This window comes from Panicum virgatum, chromosome 6K (assembly GCF_016808335.1).
Source record: "Panicum virgatum strain AP13 chromosome 6K, P.virgatum_v5, whole genome shotgun sequence".
In the NCBI taxonomy this organism is placed as follows: Eukaryota; Viridiplantae; Streptophyta; class Magnoliopsida; order Poales; family Poaceae; genus Panicum; species Panicum virgatum.
This window is the reverse complement of record NC_053141.1, coordinates 38,617,680-38,639,127: the sequence shown is the minus strand read 5'-3', so window position 1 is coordinate 38,639,127 and position 21,448 is coordinate 38,617,680. Positions and strand designations below refer to the sequence as shown.

Sequence of the window (21,448 nt, the reverse complement as noted above, 5' to 3'; positions counted from 1 at the left end):
CACACAAGTGGCCGTCGGAGAACGCTGAGTGGAATTTTTTTTTATAAAATGTATCTGTATCACTGGATAAGGAAAACGTGCAAAGATACATATGAATAGATATATGGGAGTAGACAGCTGTCCCAGCAAACACGCAGAAAAGCCCATAGAGAAAAATAAAAAAAATACAAGAAGGTCCCTGGCCTCCGTGCGCACCATCCTCATCGGCGAACTCCGTCGCTGGTTATCACCGGCGTCAAGAGCACCCGAAGCCCAGATCTGGAGAAGCCCCACCGCTAGAAAGCTTTGAAATGAGCCGCAGTTGTTACCCATCACCATGGGCGGGAAGAAACCATCGATGAAGACACATTGGCTGAGGATGCACCCCGAGCCTCTCCAATCTTGGATCAGCACTCGTCGTCGACAAACGCTGAGGGAAGGTCGAGGTTGATCCACTCTCCAAACTGCCGCAACACCCATAATTGTCACTACCCTTATGACGAAACACGCCGCAAGCACCGCTTCGTTGCAGAAACAATGCTGACGCGGACTTCTATACATGAGAAACGTGCTCATCGCCGACGCCGAAGTAGAGCGTCGCCGAAACAGGGAAGAGCACGAGAGGACCTTATTCATTAGCGCCGCCGCCGCTTTGATCAAGGAAACCTAACCCTAGATCTACTAGTACTACCCCTGACCGGCGAGAGACCAGCGGTCTCCAGCACCCCGCGAAGCTCTTTGAGCCATCGGAGGCGAGGAAGACCGCTAGCTCCACCGACGGAGACTGATGCACTCGGCTTCTCCTCTCTCAACTATAGCTGGGTGAGAGAGTTCAAGAGAGGCAGAAGTCGGGCTAATCAGCTGAGTAGAATATGGTTTTGAGAGCCCCAGTTTGAGGAAATTGCATTGGGTTCTAAATATGAGTATATCAGAAAAATTTGTACCAAATGATACGTTGGTAAAGTGGAGAGGTATTTTCTTATACATATGGGGCAGGTTCATTTGGAGCCTAGGGAAATTTCGGCCAAAAAAATTCAACCTTTGCACATTTCTGCAAATTGGGGCTAAATGGGCTGGCTGTCATGACGGCGTGGCGGCCCAAGCTCAGGCCCACGAAGGAACAAACCGGCTGGTCTTTGACTTGCATCGGACACTCTCCTGGGGCTTCTTCCTCTGCCTCCGCGTCGTGCCGTCGCTTCCCCCTGCTGCCCAAGCGCCCGGAGGCTCCAGCGGAGCAGTTGCAATTTGAGATAGGTTGACTCTCCAAGATTTTTAGAATGACTTATAATTTAAAACGAAGGGAGTAGTTTTCTACACAAAACGATGACGAGTGTATTGATCATCTCGCCTTGCAAGTCCAACTGATATACATCATTGCTTGCATCATGAAATGCAGTTATTTTCGGGCCTACTGTACCATTGAGTGTAAATCGATTTGGTCCAAATTTCCCACCACAGTCAAAATGGTCATCATAGAAGCCAACCGCACAAGTGGCCGTCGGAGAATGCTGAGTGTTTTTTTATAAAATGTATCTGTATTACTGGATAAGAAAAACACATACGAATAGAGATATGGGAGTACATGATACAGCAGAGACAGTTGTCCCAACAAAGACGCAGAGAAGCCCCTAGAGAAAACAAAAAAACTACAAGAAGGTCTCTGGCTTCCGTGCGCACCGTCCTCGTCGCCAAACTCCTACTGCCGGTCATCACCGGTGTCGAGAGCACCCGAAGCCTAGATCTGGAGAAGCCCCATCGCTAGAAAGCTTTGAAACGAGCCGCAATTGTTACCTGTCACCATGGGCGGGAAGAAGTCATCGATGAAGACACATTGGCTGGGGAAGCACCCCGAGCCTCTCCGATCATGGATCATGATTCGCCGTCGACGAACGCCGAGGGAAGGTCGAGGTTTAGGATTTAGAGTCTAGTGTTTATGATCCATCCACTCTCTAAACCGCCGCCGTCGACGAACACCGAGGGAAGGTCGAGGTTTAGGATTTAGAGTCTAGTGTTTATGATCCATCCACTCTCTAAACCGCCGCAACACCCATAGTTGTCACTGCCCTTATGACGAAACGCGCCGCAAGCACCGCCTCGTCGCGGAACCAATGCTGACACGGACTCCTGTACATGAGCCGATGAAGCCGGACTCCGCCTCAGCGCACTCGTCGCCGATGCCGAAGTAGAGTGTCGCCGATACAGGGGAGAGCACGAGAGGACATTATTCCTCAATGCCACTGTCATCGCCTTGACCACGCCGACGGAAACCTAACACTAAATCTACCAGTACTACCCCAGACCGGCGAGAGACCAATAGTCTCTACCACCTCACGAAGCTCCTTGAGCCATCCGAGGCGAGGAAAACCGCCGGCTCCGCCAGTGGAGACTGATGCACTTGGCTTCGCCTCTCTCAACTGTAGCTGGGCGAGAGAGTTTAAAAGAGGCCGATGTCGGGCTAATCAGCTGAGTGGAATATAGATATGAGAGCCCCAGTTTGAGGAAATTGCATTGGGTGCTAAATATGAATATATCAGAAAAATTTGTACCAAACGATGCGTTGGTAAAGTGGAATATGTACATCCTTATGCCCGAAGAAATCCCAGCGACGGGAGCAACTATGCCGTTTCCCCCTATCGCCTCTTGACGCGTGTATCGTTGCGTGTCTAACTTTTTTTACCGCTACCGTATAACCTTCTTTATGGCCGAACAAAATCGTGACCTCCCAAGCCATCTATCTACTGTTCACCCCTTCTTATCTTATCGTCCATGTCTGGTCAAGATTTTGGGGGTAGACGCTTTGCGTGCCAGACTGCCAGTGCCACCCCTCAAAGCATTCATAGCCCACACAAGCGTATCAATCCCCGTCCCCAAACCGAAGCCTAGATGGATAGATGACAAATATTTATCCTGAGGAAAAAGGAGGTACGGGAGTCATCCTGCCGTTAGCTGCTGCCATGTGCCCTAACCTTTTTTTTTACCGTCCTCTGCTGCCTGACATGTCTGTTCACGTTTTGTTGTGGTCATATATGGCCCGTTTTGCAGGCTGCTGCCTCGGTGTTGGAGTATCCCCGCGATCGAACTAATCCGGTCATCGTGTAGGATGTTAGTGTCTCTACCATTTTTGCTGTCGTTCGCCTCTGTACGAAGCCTACAGCAAGAGAGCCAGACAGGTGGTAGAAGACCTTTTACACCGCTATCAGGGTATTGGTATAGGCAAGACATGTTACTGAAAATTTAGTAACTGAAGTGGATGAATATCATGGAAAGAAACTCCTATCTCATCTCATAAAACTCTCTCTCTCTCTGCATAGTGACCTTACACTACTAGAAAAAGAGCTCTTAGCACCGGTTGAAAACAGACTTCAGTACCGGTTCTCCAACCGGTGCTAGCAAAGTGAGACCAATAGAGTCGGCCTTTATCACCGGGTAAATCACCCGGTGCCTATGACCTCTTTTAGTACCGGTTGGAATACCAACCGGTACCAAAGCCCGCTACGTCCGTTCCCCGTTCCACCATCCTCTCCCGTCCGTTCCCCATTCCCCATCCTCTCTCGTTCCCCATCCTCTCTCAGTACCAACGATTCATTCAAATGAATTAAACACAAAATATTGAATCCACCAATACACAATACTCATAGATCTCACAAATTGTTCAAATAATTGTTCACAAAATAGATGCAATCCATACAATCCATACATCTCTATTTCAGAAAAAAGCTCTTGAGAGCCGCAACACCAAAACACCAACAACCAGGAACCAAACCGAGGGGATGAAGAGGAAGCTCATCAGAGGTCGCCCACCACGAACACATCATCCTCAGCTACGTGGACGAGAAGATGATCCCTTTCATAAAGATGAAACGCTCCCTCCATTAGTAGATGCTCTGCAGCGGGAGCTCACCGAAGGCACCAAAGGATCTGCAACGCGGCGGCGGGAAGCGGCGGACCGGCACCGGCGGCGGCAAGGCAGAGTTGGAGCAGAGGAAGCTACGGCGCGTCAGGCTCCCCTTCTGGTCCTGCCCCCCGAACCGGCCTCCAGGCACCTGAGCGCGTGCCTGTCCCCCACGGCCGGCTCCCGGCCAGCCCCGCAGACACGCAGCGTTGGCGCCGGCGGCCGGCTCGCGCGCCCCACGGCGCCGGCGCCGGCGCCGGCGGCTAGCGGCCCTCGCGCCCCTCGGCTGCGGCGGCGGCGGCGGCCGCCTCGCACGCCCCACCGAGACGGCGGCGGCCGCCTCGCACGCCCCACCGCGACGGCGGCGGGCGGCGGCGGCGAGCGGCCCGCGCGCCCCATGGCCGGCTCCCGCTCCACAGATTTTTCGTTGGGCTAGCTGCTTGGATAAGAGAGAACTGATGAGAACGAGAGGTGGAGAACGAGAGTGTAAGAGATAAGAGAGATGAGCTGATGGCCATGTACTTAAAATATCGAGGGAGAGAGTTCGGCCATCTTTTTTGGGTACCGGTTGTTTGTTTCAACCGGTGTCAATGCTCATGTCTTTGGTACCGGTGCGTGCTGTCACCCGGTACTATTTTCATTGGTCTCGGGTAGTGGCATCGTCCGGTGCTGATTCTTAATCATTGATACCGGGTTGTGCTACTACCCGGTACCAAAAGTTTTTTTTGGACACCTCGAGTTATTGGTTGCAATGACAGCTGTTACTTTTAGCCTGGACCGAAGGCTCGTTCTCTAGTAGTGATTACCATGTCAGCAAATTTGTAGACGTGTGATATAAAAAATAATAGCTTTGAACCACCTTGTGAAACTCCCACTGAAGATTGGTCTGAACATCGTATAAATTTTTTTGAAAGAACAGGAGGGGGAAAGCCCCTACCTGAACATCATATAATAATCAATTGATTATTGTCCCTACGATGCCTTGCCATTATTTCTCACCCGGGAAGGTCATCCTTTCAAGTGGGGGACCAATCATTCCTACTAGGATGTTTGCACCATTTTTCGAGTTGAATAGCATGAAGATTGACTCTAAAATATAATGCTTCAACTTCAAAATAGTATATTTCAATTATGTATGTAACTACAAATAGGAAGCCTCCTGTTTATTTTTTTTCTTGCTATGAAGCAATATATGATACCACCCAAGGTCTAAGTACCCTCTATAAAGAAATCTTCCAGCATAGAAAATCGGTATAAGTTATTTTTTATCTAAAAAAATTATGGGTATGATCTATAGTCTTAGGGGTTGTTTGGTTCCAGGGACTTTTTTTAAGTCCCTGGAACTTTTTAGTATTTAGAAGTATTAAATAAATGTTAATTATAAAACTAACTGCAGAACCCTGGGGCTAAACTGCGAGACGAATCTAATGAGGTATCCTAATCTATGATTAGCGAATGGGTACTGTAGCATCATTGTAGCAAATTATTAATTAATTAGGCTCATTAGATTCGTCTCGCGAAAAAGCACTCAGCTGTCAAAAAATATTTATAAACAGATTTTATTTAATATTATAAAATAGTAAAATTCCTTTTGATGTGATTGGGACTTTTGAAAAAAGTCCTGGAGCCAAACAGCACCTTAGTTGATTCATATGTATACTTTGTGTTACGATGCTACGCACACCTCAGGTTAGGCCAGTCCTATCCCATTTTCACTCTTAAACCTAATTGCTCTTGATACATAACTTCACGGGCGCGGCAAAGCGCGTAGCTCATCCTAGTACTCTATATACTATGCGGCCTGGAGGGGGAGCGACGGAGCGCTCAGCTGCTCCCTGGGCGACACGTGCCGGGAGAGGACGCCCGACGCGGCTCATCGATTCATCGTTCCGTCATTTCGTGGGGCCCGCGCGTCGCCTGCTGCGTGTGGGCAGCCCTGCTGCCGCACCGCCTCGGGAAAAAAATTCGATGGACTCCGCGTCCAGGGGCGCTCTCGTGCACCCCCACGCCCGATGTCTGCCTTTTCAATCCGACGCCTGCTGCCGTTCGGCTCCCGCGTGCTTCCGCGCAAGGCGCCCGCTCGGCTTCCGCCTGCGCTCGCTCGCTCGGCTCGCCTCCACATCTTCCACATCCATGGCTGACGGTGGTTCTGGTGCTCCAAATTGCCGCCGATTTATTACATGAGGGACTCGAGTGAGTGGGGGGAAACGAAGAGGAGGCGGAGGGGGTTCCGTTCGCCGGGTTTATCGGCGGCCGGGGATCTTCAGCAAGGTGGCCGGAATCTTGGCCGGGAGGAGACGCCGGTGGTCTGCTCGGAGGCGGTGGCGATGTACTGCTCGGGAAGATGGAGCACTGCCTGCTGGTTGCTGTGTGAGCAGCACAATGTAGGGCGGAGCAGGGGGGTCGCGAAGGGCGCAGGAGGATCGCGAAGGGAGCAGAAGGCACAGGCAAATCGTCCTCATCTCTCAGCAATGGCTCACCTGCACCCAGGTCACGGCTACCAGGCTCGGCTCCCTCCCTCGCGGGGCAGGAAAGGCTCGGCTCGGCTCCCTCCCGCCCAGAAGCTGTCACCGTCTGATTTAGTTCGTGGGCTGGTGGCGTCAATCGGAGATGGGGTCGCACGGGGGCTCCCATGGACCCCGTGTCCATCCCATTTTTTCCCCACCGGCTCCGCTGCGCGCCGGCCTCTCCTCGCCCTTTGTGTGTGGGCCTGCCTCCTGCCGCAGACTCCACGAGCCAGTCTAGGCGCAGCGTAGCGCGCACTACCTAGTATACATATGGGGCAGGCTCATTTGGAGCCTAGGAAAATTTCAGCCAAAAAAATTCAACCTTTGCACATTTTCGGCAAATTGCGGCTAAACGGGCTGTGGCCGTCATGACGGCGCGGCGGCCCAAGCCCAGGCCCACGAAGGAACAAACCGGCTGGTCTTTGACTTTCATCGGACACTCTCCTGGGGCTTCTTCCGCTGCCTCCGCGTCCTGCCGTCGCTTCCCCCTGCTGCCCAAGCACCCGGAGGCTCCAGCGGAGCAGTTGCAAGTCCCGCGGGCACCGCAGAGGCCTCCGCCGGCGATGGCCGGCCAGGAGGCGCCGCTGGGCGCGCTCAACCTGGCCGAGTACGCCCCCGCCGGCGCGCGCACCGTCGACTGCTACAGGCGCATCCGCAAGATCGGCGAGGGCACCTACGGGTAAGCGAAGCTGAACCGAAATCCCCTTCCGGCACGCGGTTGGCCGGCTAGAATTCCTCCCACATTCCTTCCAGCTCCGCCTGGATTGTTAGCCGCGCGCCGCGATTGAGCCGTGGATGGTGTGTAGCGTAGCTGTGGGATCGTACGGGCGGCGGCGGCGGCGGCGGCGGCGGAGTGGTGATGATCCGTTTGGTCCGTGGTCGCACGATTCACGGCGCGGTTGGAGCCAATTGTCGGCGGAGGCTTTGTGTAGTGTAGGGCGTCCCTAGTGCTTGGATCAGCGGTGCTTTTGTTGCTTCGTCCTAGATGCCGTGAGTTATTGGGACTCATTAAAGCTGTAATCATTTGGTGATTTCTTTAGCTATTTCTTAGGGTTCCTTGTTGGGCACCAGGTGTTCCTGCCAGCATGCCTTTGCAGGCTCCTTAATTGTTAGGAAGATATTGTAGATTAAGTTCTGATGTACAGCAAACTTGGAAACTTGTAATCTGTGTACACTGCAGTTAGGTAATGCCATTTTTTTAATCTGATAAAAGGAATGATAATCTCCTACTGTTTGGTACTAACCTGATTATATGCATTTCACTAGACATTTCACTTTTATTATGCTTACAACATCACACAGTTACATCGTCTTGCATCTTACCAGACATTCTGATGGTGCTGTTTTCTCCATTGTGATTTTCTTAGCTAGGCCTCCTTCTGTTAAAGTAGGTTTCCTGAATTCCTGTATCAATATTTTGGAGCGCTTTAGGACCAGCACAAGCATTTCATTCGGTAGATAATGTAGATATATCGTGCAGTTACCCTGTTCGGCCAATGCTTTGACAACTTATGATGGAGAGTTGGAGGCATCGAGGTTTACATGATGACATGGTACAACTATGCAAATCCTTCTGTAGATAAGAAAGAACCGATATTTCTTTTATTGTGTAAATGATGTTTTACCTCTGGGCAATAGTTCAGGCTAAGGAACAGGCACTGTTAGGGTTTAGCCCGTATCCCTCCACTTGGTTCTTTGGCTGTTTCACTGGAAAAATAATAGTTCAATAATTGTGTTTTCTCCCTTTGGCCTTGGAAGGAGTTTTTCACTCTTGTAAGTGACGTAACTGTTTCTACCTTAACCTTTAGGCTTTACCGCTTTAGCCTTCCTCTTCTCTCTAAAAATTCATAGTTTACTTAACAGAAAAGAAATTTAAACATTCATACTGAATCCTAATTTATTGCAAGAATTCTTTTGCAATTAATCGCCAACTCAAGTTTATGCTTGGTTCCTGACGAGCGTCCCGCCTCGGTATTTCGCAGATCAGTAGCCCTCTAAAACCTGCTTCGCTTTGCAACTTGCCCGCTTGGGAGATGGTATCCTTGCCTGTGCATACGAGCCAAATAGGCTCTCCTGCACGAGCAAGGCTACGCAACGGGCCGCCTTCTTGAGCAGTGTTACCTCAGTAGCAGCACATGGCCTCAAAACATGAACTGAACCGAAAGCCCTATAGCACAAATATGAACCAAAATGGGTACGCAGCGGAACTTTTTCCACGGGACCTTTAATCACAGTGCAAGGGAGGAGGTGGAAGGGATAATGTTAGGGTGCTGGCAGATGGCACATGGCTAAGGAGCGATCGTGGTCTCAAAAAAAAAAGCAAATTAGTTGACTTCAAAGAAGCTAACTGGACCGATTGCCTGAAAGAATTGGAGTTATGGATCAATTGCTCATGGACTTTGGACAATGCATTTCCTTTCTCCTTTTCTTTTCCTTATTTATTCTTTCCACTTGTTCATATGCACAGTGATGGTTACTAGAGATAAGTAATGAGCCCATCTCCTTGTAATTGTTGTTTATATTGCCAATTATAGCCGATATGGCAGCGTGGCAGTGGTTTTTGACAAGGAGGTTGAAGGAAAGAAGAGGAAGATGGAATCTGGAGTAGTAAGCAGGAGAACCAAACTCCCCTACCTTTCCTTACCTAGCCTTGGTCAGCTAGGCTGGGAAATTCTTGCTCAGCTAGCCTGGCCTAGCAAAAGATCAAGCATGCTCTCAATGTTTGGATGTTTTAGGAACTGAGCCTAGCTCAATTGATGGGAGGTGTGGTTGTGCACCCCGGCACTAAAGTTCAAGTACTCTTCGTTACGAATTTGGCTCCCTATTTCTTGTTATTTACAATGCCACCTAGTTCCTCCTTGGTCGGTTGAGTTTTCTGTTCGAGTATTTAAAACTCGACCTGTAGGGGGTAAGACAGCCCCCACGTATTTTGCTAAGAAGACTTTCTCACGCAGGTCGAGAAAACTCCTGAACCCCTGCCCCACCCTTACACAGCGGCACCATAGCTCGTGTGAGGCGACCAACGACCAGGGCCGGGCCATAGACCTATGCTTTGGAGTGGGACAGACAAGGGGATGTTTTTAACCCCAGCCTGAAATTCGCTCCCATGGGGAGTCGAACCTAGGATCTGAGGAGTGCTACTAGGGCCACCTAACCAGTTCAGCTAGAGGCCCATCCGCTCTATTCGAATATTTAAATCTAAACTTGTCTTACCCTCTACTATGTTGACCACTGTAACTCCTCCCTATTAGAGGGTCTAATATATTCATTGGAAAACAATTAAAGTGTGTCTACTTTTTTTTTCTTTCTATATCTATAATGGGTATTTGATGCAAGCACTTCAATTGCAAACATGAGTATGCATTGGTGTGATATATAAGGTGTATGAAGATGCAAAAACTAAACTTTCTGAGAAATTTGTAGGGTTCACTAAAAGGAGCCATAAGGTAGTATTTTTGTACTAACAATAATCTATAGCCCTTTCTAGAATCCTGTTCTCACTGAATCAGGTGGGCTATAATGATCTCCCATTGTGTCTTGAGCTCCCTGAAATAAAAATGCTAACTTTCTAGTTTTGGTATTCTTTCTTATGGCTAGTATCATTTTCTGATGAGAAAATAAAATAAAAGGAGTTGTCCACCATCCTTTCCATAGATTGTATTTCATCACCATCAAACTTGAAGCTGGCAAAGCTTTTGCTATTATATACGCATGTATGATCTTTGTAACTGCCTAATCTGTCACTCCCATGTCTTTTTCCTACAAATCTCAGCGAGGTGTTTGAGGCTGTGGATATTATTACTGGGGAAAGAGCAGCACTTAAGAAAATAAAACTGGATGATGGCAAAGAAGGGGTAAGTTTTATGATCTCAACAAAGCTATTAATATTCCTTTTATGATTTGCAAGCATATTGTAGAGCCATCTAAACTGTTCAGTGCCTCTGTAGTTTCCACGCCAAATCTTGCGTGAGATTAAACTATTAAAAAAGCTGGATCATGAGAACATCATCAGATTGAAAGAGATTGTAGTATCTCCTGGTAACAAATATTCATCAAATCATTTCTAGATATGCAATAGAGTATTATGGCATTGGTTAACCATTTTAAAATTTTCTCAGGTTCTGCACATGGAACAGGAGGATCTGGTACGTCACTAAGTTCTCTTTTGTTTGGTTGCTTATATTCTTCATTTATGTGGTTCATGATGATTAATTTATTTGCCCTTTTAATTGATTTAGACTGCATATATTTTATCCCGTGAACTGTGTTAAACATATACAGATAATAATCAGATGTATAGGGGAGATATCTACATGGTTTTTGAATACATGGACCATGATTTGAAGAAAGTATTGCACCATAGTACCCCGTCCCAAGTCAAGGTACTCTAATGAACTTACTCAAAAAATAGAATTAACAGGGAGATGTGTCATTGCTGCTCTTCTTAAAATGTATCACTGACAAAATTCCATTTGTTTAGGTTTATATGGGCCAGCTGCTAAAAGGATTGCACTACTGCCATGTCAATAATGTACTTCATCGTGATATCAAAGGTTTACTCTATTTGGATTTAAATTCAACCTTTACCTCTCTGATATTCTTATTTCAGAATTCCTTATTTGTTTTCTTATTTCAGAATTCCTTATTTGTTTCTAGGGGCTAATCTTCTAATAAGTGGTGGTAAGCTTTTGAAGCTCGCTGATTTTGGCCTTGCAAGGCCATTTACTAGAGAAGGAACTTTGACAAATCATGTCATCACTTTGTGGTACCGGTAAGTGGAATGAGGAATAAGGAAAATAGCCTCATGACATATTTCTCTTGCCCAGCATATTTTGGCCACTTTTTTCGCACTTATGCCAACACAACTTTGTCATCATTATAGACCCCCGGAGTTACTTCTTGGTGCCACAAATTATGCTGAAGCTGTGGATATTTGGTCTGTTGGCTGCATTTTTGCTGAATTTTTGCTTAAAAAACCATTGTTTCCTGGCAGAACCGAGGTATGATGTCTATTGTTTCTCTCTCTTTTCTTCTGCTCTTGCTCCTGGTGCTATTTACGATATAATCAGTGAACTATTATTTACTAGATTTTGAATTTTGAACTTTATATGTGAATGTAGTTAGGTTTGTCTTCATGCACAAACTGAACTTTTAGCTCCTGTGTGTTGTTATTACTGGATTAGTGTGATGATCCCTATCTGTCCTATTTTGTACTGTCATCCCTTTTCCATTACCACTGGTATCCCTTTATTAGTTTCGTAGAATATGCAGCTAGCTATACCAATCTTTGAAAGATTAGATATGTTTCTTTGATCTATCAAAGTTCAGTACTTTGGACCAATTTTAAACAAATTGGATGTTAAGAACTTGATATTATGATCTTGTATTATTTTTGACTACCAATTCGTAGAAACTATGCCAACTGGTTTGCTGTTCTATAATATTTGAGAAAATTCCCTCAAGTATAGCTTGAGTACTTGTGCATGAAACCTTGACAGATACTCGTGTATTGTTTCAGCAAGACCAGCTGTCCAAAATATTTGAACTCTGTGGATCTCCAAATGAGGAAAACTGGCCAGGTGTATCCAAGCTACCATTGTACAAGACTATGGCTATCCATCCTGTGACGCCTACCAAACGACGCCTGAGAGATATGTTACAGAAGTAATCCACTTACTATTTGTTTACACCTATGTATTCAGTAGTTATTAGTTTTCTTTTAAGGTTTCAATTTAATGTGGTAAAAAATTCTCTACAGCTTCGACTGTCATGCTGTCGATTTAATTGAACGCATGTTGATCCTTAATCCTACACAGGTATGTTCTATTTCACACAGATCTATGTTATCAGCATTTAATTTGTTGTCTGAGGTTCATATGAAACACGCTAACTGATGGAACATCATATCAGCTTTTTTGTGACCGTGTTTAGTAGTGTGATTGGACCTGCTATATGGATGACACCTTCTTTGAAATTTGTTTACCAACTGTCCGATAATTGATGCTTTTCTTTGTTTGCAGAGAATTTCTGCACAAGATGCTCTTGCTGCAGCATACTTCATCAACTAAACTTATGTGTAGATCGAGTTTTTTTGACCTTATCAGACCTTGTCTGGTGATCTCATTGGTGTAAGTACTACATGAAGACTGAAGTCTTGTTTCTCCTGCTGACCTTGGGTTAGGGCTAACGAGCAGTTTAACTTTGTCTGTTTTAGCTCTAAACACATATATATAGATTATGTACATTGTTACTCGTGACAAACTGTAATTGATCATCAATTCATTACAAGTAATGCTTCTTGGTATAATTTCATCTGACAGTGTTTATTGAATGCTATTTGGAGTGCATCTGCCTCGACTAATAGAAACATGTGCTGGCATGCTAGTTGGTTCATCATCTGAGGCATAAGTGAAGAACCAATTAACAATGCATGATTCTGCACAATGCTTGTGAGTAATAAAGTAACCACGAACAACAAATTGAATGATATACATTCAGATTGGTGACCTCAGTCTCTTGCATGCTTAGCATACAATGAGTAGCTATGAGCTATACATGTATACCTGTAGTAATCAATGCCTGTCTGAGAACACACGGCATATTTTTAGTTTTTTACCCTTTCATTTTGTTAATAAAAATGCTTCTAACTACCCCCTGCCTTATACTATGTACATTTACATATGGTGTAGAGGGTCAGTTTGCATCTGTGCAAAATTTGTGGCTGTTTTATCTGTATCTACTAACTATGAAATTCAGGAGTGCATTCTCTATCAGAAGTACTCCTTGTGAAAATCAAAGCGTGTTCCCGTTCTGTGGCTCATGTCAAGTGACAGTTTCTTCAATTCTTTGGCAAGTGTAGGTCTCCCACAGTAAAACACCCCTGCATCCATAATACAATCTTATGATCAGAATTATAATCCCTTGAGGCATGCTAAATTGCTAGTGGTTATTTGAGGGAGAGAAAACGAAAAATATTACCAACTGTGGAATTCGGGTGCTTGGAAGCGATTCTTGTGAAGACTTCTTTCCAGTTTGGTCTTGCAAAATGTGTCCTGACCTGAAACGTGAGTACAAACCACATGTTCAATTTTCAATCATTTATTCATGTCCATCACATTCCTCCCAGATTGATCACGATTCTCTGTTTGCTCAAATAAAATATGTTTACCCTTGTGCCTGATACAATGTCTACACCATGCTTCGCATGGTTCAGGGCTTGTACCATTGACAGTAGTGTCGTCCTTGCATCACGCTCTTCATAGACGCTTGTCAGATAGTTGTGCAGCTCAATGACACCCTGGTTGAACCATCAGGAACCCCATGATAACTCATAAATACATCAACATTTGCAGGGTCAAGGCACACGAAAGGACAGAGACTTCACCTTCTTGTCCATCTCAGCGACCTCGTTCATCACCCCTTTGAACCACTCGAATGATCCTGGCTCCCTTGTGACCCAGTAGAAGTGCGCACAGCTTGTCCGGTACGCCCGCCTCTTGTTGCTGCTGCTCGCCGTGGACACGCCGAAGCTGTTGGCACTGTCCTCGGACCTGCCAGTCTCCATTGCCAGGTCCTGAAAGGTTCAGACAAGAGTGAAAAGTTAGACAAGCAAGATTTGAGTCGCATAAAGCTGAAACTGGATTCTGCACGCGAAACAGTACCATCAGCTCATCAGCCAGCTTGATATTGTTCAGCAGATCTCTCAGGATGCTGATAAAAGGCGTGGCGCCGATCCCAAGGCCGACGAGGAGTAGCACGTCATAGTTCCTGAAATCCTGTGCAGGGGCGCCATAGGGGCCATCGACCAGCAACCTTGGCGGACTGCATCAAAAGCAAGGCGTTGCTCAGTTTTATTACATCAGGCTGGGATCAAACAGACAAAAAGAGGAACAGGATCGGTTGGAGAATGCGCGGAACCTCTTCTGCTCTGCCGCGCCTAGCTCCCCAAACGCGGCTCGCCTCGGCACACTCGGTGTGAAATAGTTCTCAACAAAGATGCGCTTGAGCTCTTGAGTCCAGTCTCCCCTGGTCTGGATGTGGACACTGATGTAGTCATCTCCAGGAGCTGAAGTGATGGAGAAAGGATGCCTTGCAAGTGTGAAAAAGTGTCAGGGATAACTGCACCAATTACCAAATGGCGGATGTTGGCGGCAAGGGTGGTTGATGAATGAAGAGTCAAGCATACCATTCAAATGGAGATATTGTTGGACACTGGAGAAATATGTACTGCCCGCTTCTGTAGCGAAATCCGCAAGGTTTCGACATTGTTATGGTCAAGACGTTCCCCGGTAGAAGGCACACCTGAGTGAATAAGAGAGCTGTAAGAGCATGCATAAACCTCGTTATCTAATTCCATCTACCAGGTATTTCAGTATTTGTTCAATATTTGTCATCTGGTTTCATCTTAAAATGATGAGACTTTTGATATGAAGTGACTAGCTAGTGATGGGCAGTCGTTCTAAATGAGACAAATGTTCAATTAAGCCTACATGACCTCATTACATATCCTAGTTGCCACCATGACCTAGCACCATATCCCCACCTTACTGTCCACATGCCAGAACCTTTCATATGACTCTGAAACCTTCCATTCTCCAAAGGGCAATGGACCATGGTGGTTGCAACAATTTGCAAGAGACAACTGACGACTAAACCAAATCTGCACATGCCCCGGGTGCATATCATACTCTGCTTGTCTTTTGGACCAACTGACGATGATAGGGTGATCGTTTTTGTCAGTGAGTGTGCCGACTGATGCTTGACATCCAGTGATCCAGATAATGAGATGCTAGATGAGCTCTTGGATGATTCAGTTACCTTGAGGATCTTAACAGCGTACGCCTTGGATCTGAAGGCCCGTAGTGTCCGCTCCCCAACGTAAAGCACCAGCGGTACAGAAATGTACATCCATGTCTGGAGATGGCCAAAGAGATCACACTGTTAGCATCAAGTTTTTTGTAGGAGAATTGTTCCGTTACATCAAGAGAGAATAAAGAGTTTCAGATAAAGTGAAGACTGTGTCACTACATTTCATGCAAAAGCACTGCATGGGTGAAAAGAGGGTGCTGAAAGCAATGTTCAGTTACAGTACTAACGTTTTAGCATAGAACATTGTTCCAATATCCAAGTAAAATACAGGTTAATTTGAACTGAATCAAGAACATTCAACCACTCAACAGTTTGGCAGCTGTCAGATTCCCTAGGAGTGTTCATTCCGTGTCAGGCTATGGGATGGAATGGCGGTTGTATACTTGTATAGGCGAGCGAGAAAGTTGTATTCGTCTGCATTTCATTAGCGTATATATTATTAATAGTTTCTTTGACGGAACTGATTCCCAGCACTTTTCTTTTTTTTTGTGCGAATCGATTCCTAGATACCACATCCGTGACAACTTCACATCGAACACTCCTAGCTCGGTCTGGTCACTACAATCATTGCAGCATTGTCCAGCCAACATGTGGCGATGCAAAAAGATTTTTTTTCTGAAAAAAAAATCAGGTAATTCACAGTCGTTGCTGATTGCAAGGGATCAGAAACAGAGCAATCAAAAGCCAGATCAGCACAAGTCTAAAGCGCTTGTGCTCTTGGGACACATGTGGAGGAAGGCCACATTGCCCATGCCATGGGTGTCAACCATCAAGTCCACATGTCGTTGAACAACGATCACATTCACTATTTGTGGGTGATGTTCTAGTCAAAACTCCTGCTTGTGTGGCCATGTGGGGTCTAGACTCTACAGACAAAACAAAATAAATATTCCGTAATATAACCCTTTCTATTTAAAACAATATTATATCTATGTATTATATCGTTTCATAGATTTTATGCTTGGCACCCAGGACACGCATGCCTGCAAGTGCTGGTGCCTCCATCCGTTAACCCAAGGTTGATGCGAAAGAAAGTGATTGATTGGCCAGCTGACAAGAAAACTGCTGGCTTAATGCTTAAGCAGATACGGTCCAGGTCCGATCCGACCTGAACAGGCCACCAACCAGATCAACCGGCAGGGATGTTGGAAGGGGAAGCGAGAGGCTTACCGTCCTCTGGTACCACCTGTCGGCGAGGAACATGAACCAGCCGTGGACGAGCAGCAGGAGGTAGACGACGATGAGCAGGTGGTGCGAGTACCAGAAGGCGTTGAACCCGGCGAGGTGGCCCAGCGGGAACGGCCGCCGCCGCCCGCCGCCCCGCTTGGCCATCGTCTCCTCCCGCTTCCGGAAGGGGCGCGTGGCCAGGGTGAAGGAGACGGCCATGAGCGTGACCATGACGATCCCCGTGACCCCCTCGGCGCCGGCGAGGAGGCCCCGGTAGGTGGGCCTGTCCCGGCCGAAGAAGCGCGCCACGAGGCGGTACTCGTCGGGCCCCGACGCGATCAGCCGCGGGAAGTCGCACGCCAGGTGGTTCCCGGCGTGCAGGCAGATGCCCAGCGCGATCGCCGTCGCGATGATCTGCGTCAAAACTCCCAGTAATGGTGGTTCAATTTCGGCATGATTACTACTAGTACATGGTAAAAGTAAAAAAAAAGTAACAACCTCAATTTTTTTCATTTTTGTACTCTTTCGACCTGATTTTATTTTTATTTTAAACAAAAATAATGAAGATCTATCATGAAATAATTAGTCATGAAAAGATGATTATAGTCGGTGGATATTCGCTTTGTGTCGCCATGGTTGATCAGCACACGCTAAAACGAGATACAATGCATCGTCGTGTAGGGGGCTTCGCATTCAGAAAGGAATCGAGGCGTTAATAACGCGGCATCAATCAGAGGGGCCCAGGAAATCTGCTTCTCCACACTTGCCGTCTTGTCAGGCTAATCGCTGTATTTATTAGGAGTAGCAACTGTATTCGTTGGTCTAACCACTAATTGCAATCAGGAAATACAGTTCTCCGACTTTTTTTTGTTGCTTTTAACATGCTGAAAGTGCTTTTGAAACAGATATATCAATAGTTTTTTCAAAAAAAATCAGAAAATAGCAACAACAAAAAATAGTGTAGACTTAAACATAGTTATTTTTTTTATCAAATTAACTGTTTTTTAGGTTGGAATTTTACCGGTGAGGCCCTGTTTAGTTTCCAAAAAATTTCCTATAGTACCCGTCACATCGAATCTTTAGACACATGCATGAAGCATTAAATATAAATTAAATATTATTTATCAAATAATAATGAAATGTGCTACAGTACCAACATCCACATTTTTTCATCAACTGAACACACCATGAAATGGCTGAAGTAGAGGTGGACACTGAACACACATGTTGAACACTGAAACCAACATTTAAGCTTGGCATTCTACTAGTTAGCCCGACCAAATCGTAGCATAGCAAGCTCGATCGACCAAATGGCAAATGCAACGCGACGTAGATCAACAACGCCTGCTACGCGCACATTTTCAACGCGTTCTGCTCGCACGAGTGGTGGACGCGGGCCCACCTGGCAGTGGAGAACCCTGTCGGTTCGGCGACTTTCTTCGGGCCTGAATTTTTGCGAGGGCCCACCGCGAGCCCAAAGTACGCTGGTCCTACGCCACGGCCCGCCCGGGAGAGGCCGGAAAAAGTCACGCGGCAATGCCGCCGCACGAGATCCAAGCCCGCCCGGGCCGGCCCCACGCGGCAGCGGCCCAATGATTGGCCGCCCGACGCAAGGCGACGGCGACGGCGACGGCCGCCGGCGCCTCGCCACCGACGGCGACCGCCCAACGACCGCCGCCCCCGACACAAAACAAAAAAGAAACATTACACGCTGCCGCGGGGCCCACGTGTCAGCTGCAGTGCGCAGAGACCAGAGAGAGAGAGAGAGAGCGCAAGTAGTGTTACCTTGTGGAAGGCGATGGCGTCGTCGAAGGGGACGAAGTAGCGCGCCCAGGTGGAGCGCGCCCACGTCAGCGTGTTGCGGCAGACGGGGAGGAGCACGAGCGCCATGTTGAGCTTGAGCGTCTCGGCGGCGCCCTTGGCCGTCGGCAGGCAGTACCCCATCACCCGGAACGCCGCCGACCGCCGGTACTCCGCGAACCGCCACGCGAACAGCGCCGCCATCGCCGCCGCCCACAGCGCCGCCACCCACGCGCGCCGCCACCCCTCCGCCGCCGCCGCGCGCGCCCTCGCCGCCGCGCGCCGCGGGCTCCACCGCCGCCGCCGCGCCCGCGCACCGCAGCCCTGCTGCTGCTCCTGCTGCGCCGCCACCGGCGGCTGCCCGCCGGCGGCGTCGCTGAGGCCCTGGCTCCACTGCGCCGCGCTGCCGCTGCTCATCGGCCGGCTGTAGGTCATGTACGTGTCGCGCTGCAGGAGCAGCGCCTCCAGCTGCCACAGCTGCGCACGTGGCAGGTCAGCAAGAGGTCCACCGACACGTGGCGGCGTACGGCGACAACGGGTGGGTGTACGTATTTGCACGTGCGTATACAGTGTATACCTACCTCTATGTAGCCGAGGTTCTCCGGGTCGAGCTCCTCCATGATGAGCGCGGCGTACTCCTCCGCCTGCTCCTTCAGCTTCGACAGCTTGTTCGCCGACGCGCTCAGGACGATCAGCTAAGGAAAAAGTAAAAAAAAACTTTTAGATCAAATTAGGCACAGTGAAATTCCACGCGTAAACTCTCCCAAGGTGATAGTTACAGCAGTGCCAGTGATACTGGCATGTTACTTTCAAGTTTCAACTACTGATAACCAAACTCTGTCAACTGGTTAATCATCAAGTGAGCCCAACTCGATTACCTCTTGCACTTCCTCCCTCGTGATCCTGCCGTCCACGTTGGTGTCCACCCTGAATTGAAAAGAATTAGATTTTAAGAATTAGATTTTTCATGCCAAGAACGCCATGAGCAAGCAGCAAGGACTTTGTTGATTGATAGGGTGAAGGAGCTCTAGGATTCATGAACAGAACAGAGGAACAGGATTGATTGTTGAGTGGTAGGGTAGTAGAGAGGCGGACATGTCGAAGAAGATTTGGAGGCGCGCGTCGAAGCTCTGGTCGGAGATTTGGAGCCAGAAGTCGTAGAGCTCCTCCTTGCTGATCCGCTCCAGGTTCTGCCGCAGCCGCCGCGCCAGCGCGTCGAAGATGCCCACCGCGAAGTCCTTGGAGTCCACCATCCCTGCAGCCAGCCGCGGCAATGGCGTCACGGCGATCGCGCCGGCAACAATCCCGGCCGCGGACGGCGGAGGATCGATTTGATTCTTCGCACGTACCGATGCAGTCGCCGAAGTCGTCGCGGGCGAGGAGGCCGTCGCGCGCGAGCGCGTTGAAGCGCTCCTCGACGCGGCGCCAGAGGTCGCCGCCGGCGGCGGCGTCGGCGGAGGAGGACCCCGTGGTGCGGCTGATGAACCGGAGGCCCTTGAGCGCGCGCCGGGCCCCGGACCGCGACCGGTTCAGCCGCGCCTGGGCGCGCCGCCGCTCGCGGGCCGCCAGCGCCGCCTCCCGCACCGCCTGCTGGTCGGACGCCGCGGCGGCGGCGGCCGTCACGGGCGGGTGCCGCTGCGACGTCGACGGCGAGCGCAGCCACGCGAACTTCCTGCGTATCCGCGACGACGTCGACGAGCACCGGCTCAGGCTCCGCCCCGCCGCGTCCGGCGCGGGCGTGCCGCCGCCGGCCAGCGACGTGGGCCCGTAGAGCGCGGCGGCGGTGGGCGTGACGCTGCGCACCACCATGGACTCCTCGTCCAGCTCCAGCATTACCTCCACAAGATCGCTCTGGTCCGCGAGGAACGCCGGCAGCATTCCCTCCCCGCCGGCGCCAGCGTCGCCGCCGCCGACACCACCCCCCGCGGCGGACGTGGACGCGCCGAACTCGTCGCTGTTCGCCGTGATGAAGGACTCATTGTCGGACGCGTCGGTCTGGTCGTCGGCGAGGTAGTCCGCGATGCGCCGGCGCCAGGTGCGCCGCCCGCTCCCCGACGACGACCCCCGCGACGGCGCCCACATGGCCTGGCCCCCTAGCTAGGCTTCTTCTCGGCGCCCCTGATGCCCCCGCAGCATGTCCCCGCGGCCTGGAACGCCGCTCTGCTCGTGCTCGGCCGGCCTCGCCGTGCTCAGCTCAGGTGATCACCTGCTTGTCGCGAGCTGCGCTGAGGTGGGAGGCGAGGAGAGCCGGGCAGGAGGGCGATGTATAATGCCCGGCCGGGCGTTCGGCGCCGCGACCGGTGGTTGGGATTCGGTGCGCCGAGTCGCGGACGCTGCCAAGCGGACCGGATAAAAGTACAGAGGCCCTAGAGGGGTCTGTATTTTGCAAAACCATGCTGGCAACGCTAGAATTTTATTCCCGAAAATCCGACCATCTTTTCTCGAAAATTCGACCATCTTTTCTCGAAAACTTCGCGATAGGATTGCATCAGGGGTAGCTAACTGACATGGCTACCTACTTGCTTGGTATGTATCTGTTCTTGTTAGCAACTGAATGGGCAGTGATCAACTGCAGCAGCCGGCGAGGCAGCGAGCACTGAAATCGACCCGGGCAAGTTGGAGGATCAGACCAATTTGCGCACTCTGATCTTGTGTCAGCTCCGGGAATTTGAAAAAAAAAATCGTGCAGACAAATTAGCCCATGTTACTCTGCAGATTGCACTATAATTTTATTTTCAGGTTGCAAGAGCAACTGCAAGTCTACAGCATACAAGACTCAGGTCTGAAAACGTGCAGTGCTTGGGAAGAACGGTGGGCCCCTGCATGACCGCACCCGTTGAATTCTTCGCAAGTGCTGTCTGGCTGTCTGCAGGATGATAAGCCGAGCTGCCAGTGTCCTCTGGTTTGAGCTGAAATGGTGAATCCAGCAGGTAGCGAGCTGCTTGGCTGCATCTGCTGCAGTTCTGCACTGAACTGCTACGCCTGTAGCCTTGCCTGCAGAAGCGGCTAAAATGCGTGCTGCTCCCAGCCCCAGCTCGATCGGCATGAACTTCGATGGCGCCCATATGTCGGAACAGGGAGGCATCAAAGCGCAGTGATTAAGACCCTTCAGCGTGTGATAGTAGGGGGTGAAAATTGGTCATAAAGATGCTAATAAAATACTAATGGTTAACCTTTTTTTTTGCACCTATAACCTTGCAAACATGATAGCCTCGCCGCTGGAGCTGACAGCGGC

At 49.2% G+C, this 21,448-nt stretch overlaps 2 protein-coding genes across 3 annotated transcripts; one reads left to right on the top strand and one right to left on the bottom strand.

The window, feature by feature from the left end:
* The first annotated feature begins 6,833 nt into the window (after positions 1-6,833).
* On the top strand, positions 6,834-12,690 carry LOC120712536 (cyclin-dependent kinase C-3). Of its 2 annotated transcripts, XM_039998335.1 has the most exons (12): positions 6,928-7,057; positions 7,859-7,931; positions 10,151-10,232; positions 10,326-10,416; positions 10,497-10,523; positions 10,660-10,760; positions 10,859-10,931; positions 11,035-11,149; positions 11,261-11,378; positions 11,897-12,042; positions 12,137-12,194; positions 12,399-12,690. In XM_039998335.1, the coding sequence occupies exons 2-12, from the start codon at positions 7,921-7,923 to the stop codon at positions 12,444-12,446; spliced, it is 870 nt and encodes a 289-aa protein (XP_039854269.1). In that variant the 5' UTR covers positions 6,928-7,057; positions 7,859-7,920; the 3' UTR covers positions 12,447-12,690. The 2 variants fall into 2 exon arrangements, with proteins under 2 accessions (XP_039854268.1, XP_039854269.1); XM_039998334.1 differs by lacking the exon at positions 7,859-7,931 and having other exon boundaries at positions 6,834-7,057.
* Positions 12,691-12,835: 145 nt separating this feature from the next.
* LOC120712535 (respiratory burst oxidase homolog protein E-like) lies at positions 12,836-20,538 on the bottom strand. Its single transcript, XM_039998333.1, has 14 exons — positions 19,563-20,538; positions 19,309-19,468; positions 19,092-19,140; positions 18,795-18,908; positions 18,199-18,690; positions 16,417-16,827; positions 15,196-15,291; positions 14,564-14,679; positions 14,296-14,466; positions 14,040-14,199; positions 13,763-13,951; positions 13,547-13,675; positions 13,357-13,435; positions 12,836-13,258 (listed from the first exon to the last, which is right to left on the bottom strand). The coding sequence occupies exons 1-14, from the start codon at positions 20,293-20,295 to the stop codon at positions 13,149-13,151; spliced, it is 3,009 nt and encodes a 1,002-aa protein (XP_039854267.1). The 5' UTR covers positions 20,296-20,538; the 3' UTR covers positions 12,836-13,148.
* Between the last annotated feature and the right edge of the window lie 910 nt (positions 20,539-21,448).

Coding starts and splice junctions, on each gene's coding strand:
- LOC120712536 (XM_039998334.1), top strand. CDS start 6,942: ATGGCCGGCCAGGAGGCGCCGCTGGGCGCGCTCAACCTGGCCGAGTAC. Junction 10,233..10,325: donor TGGATGATGGCAAAGAAGGG/GTAAGTTTTATG, acceptor GTGCCTCTGTAG/TTTCCACGCCAAATCTTGCG. Junction 10,932..11,034: donor ACTTCATCGTGATATCAAAG/GTTTACTCTATT, acceptor ATTTGTTTCTAG/GGGCTAATCTTCTAATAAGT.
- LOC120712535 (XM_039998333.1), bottom strand. CDS start 20,295: ATGTGGGCGCCGTCGCGGGGGTCGTCGTCGGGGAGCGGGCGGCGCACC. Junction 13,676..13,762: donor TCGCTGAGATGGACAAGAAG/GTGAAGTCTCTG, acceptor TGGTTCAACCAG/GGTGTCATTGAGCTGCACAA. Junction 13,259..13,356: donor GCACCCGAATTCCACAGTTG/GTAATATTTTTC, acceptor TTATGGATGCAG/GGGTGTTTTACTGTGGGAGA.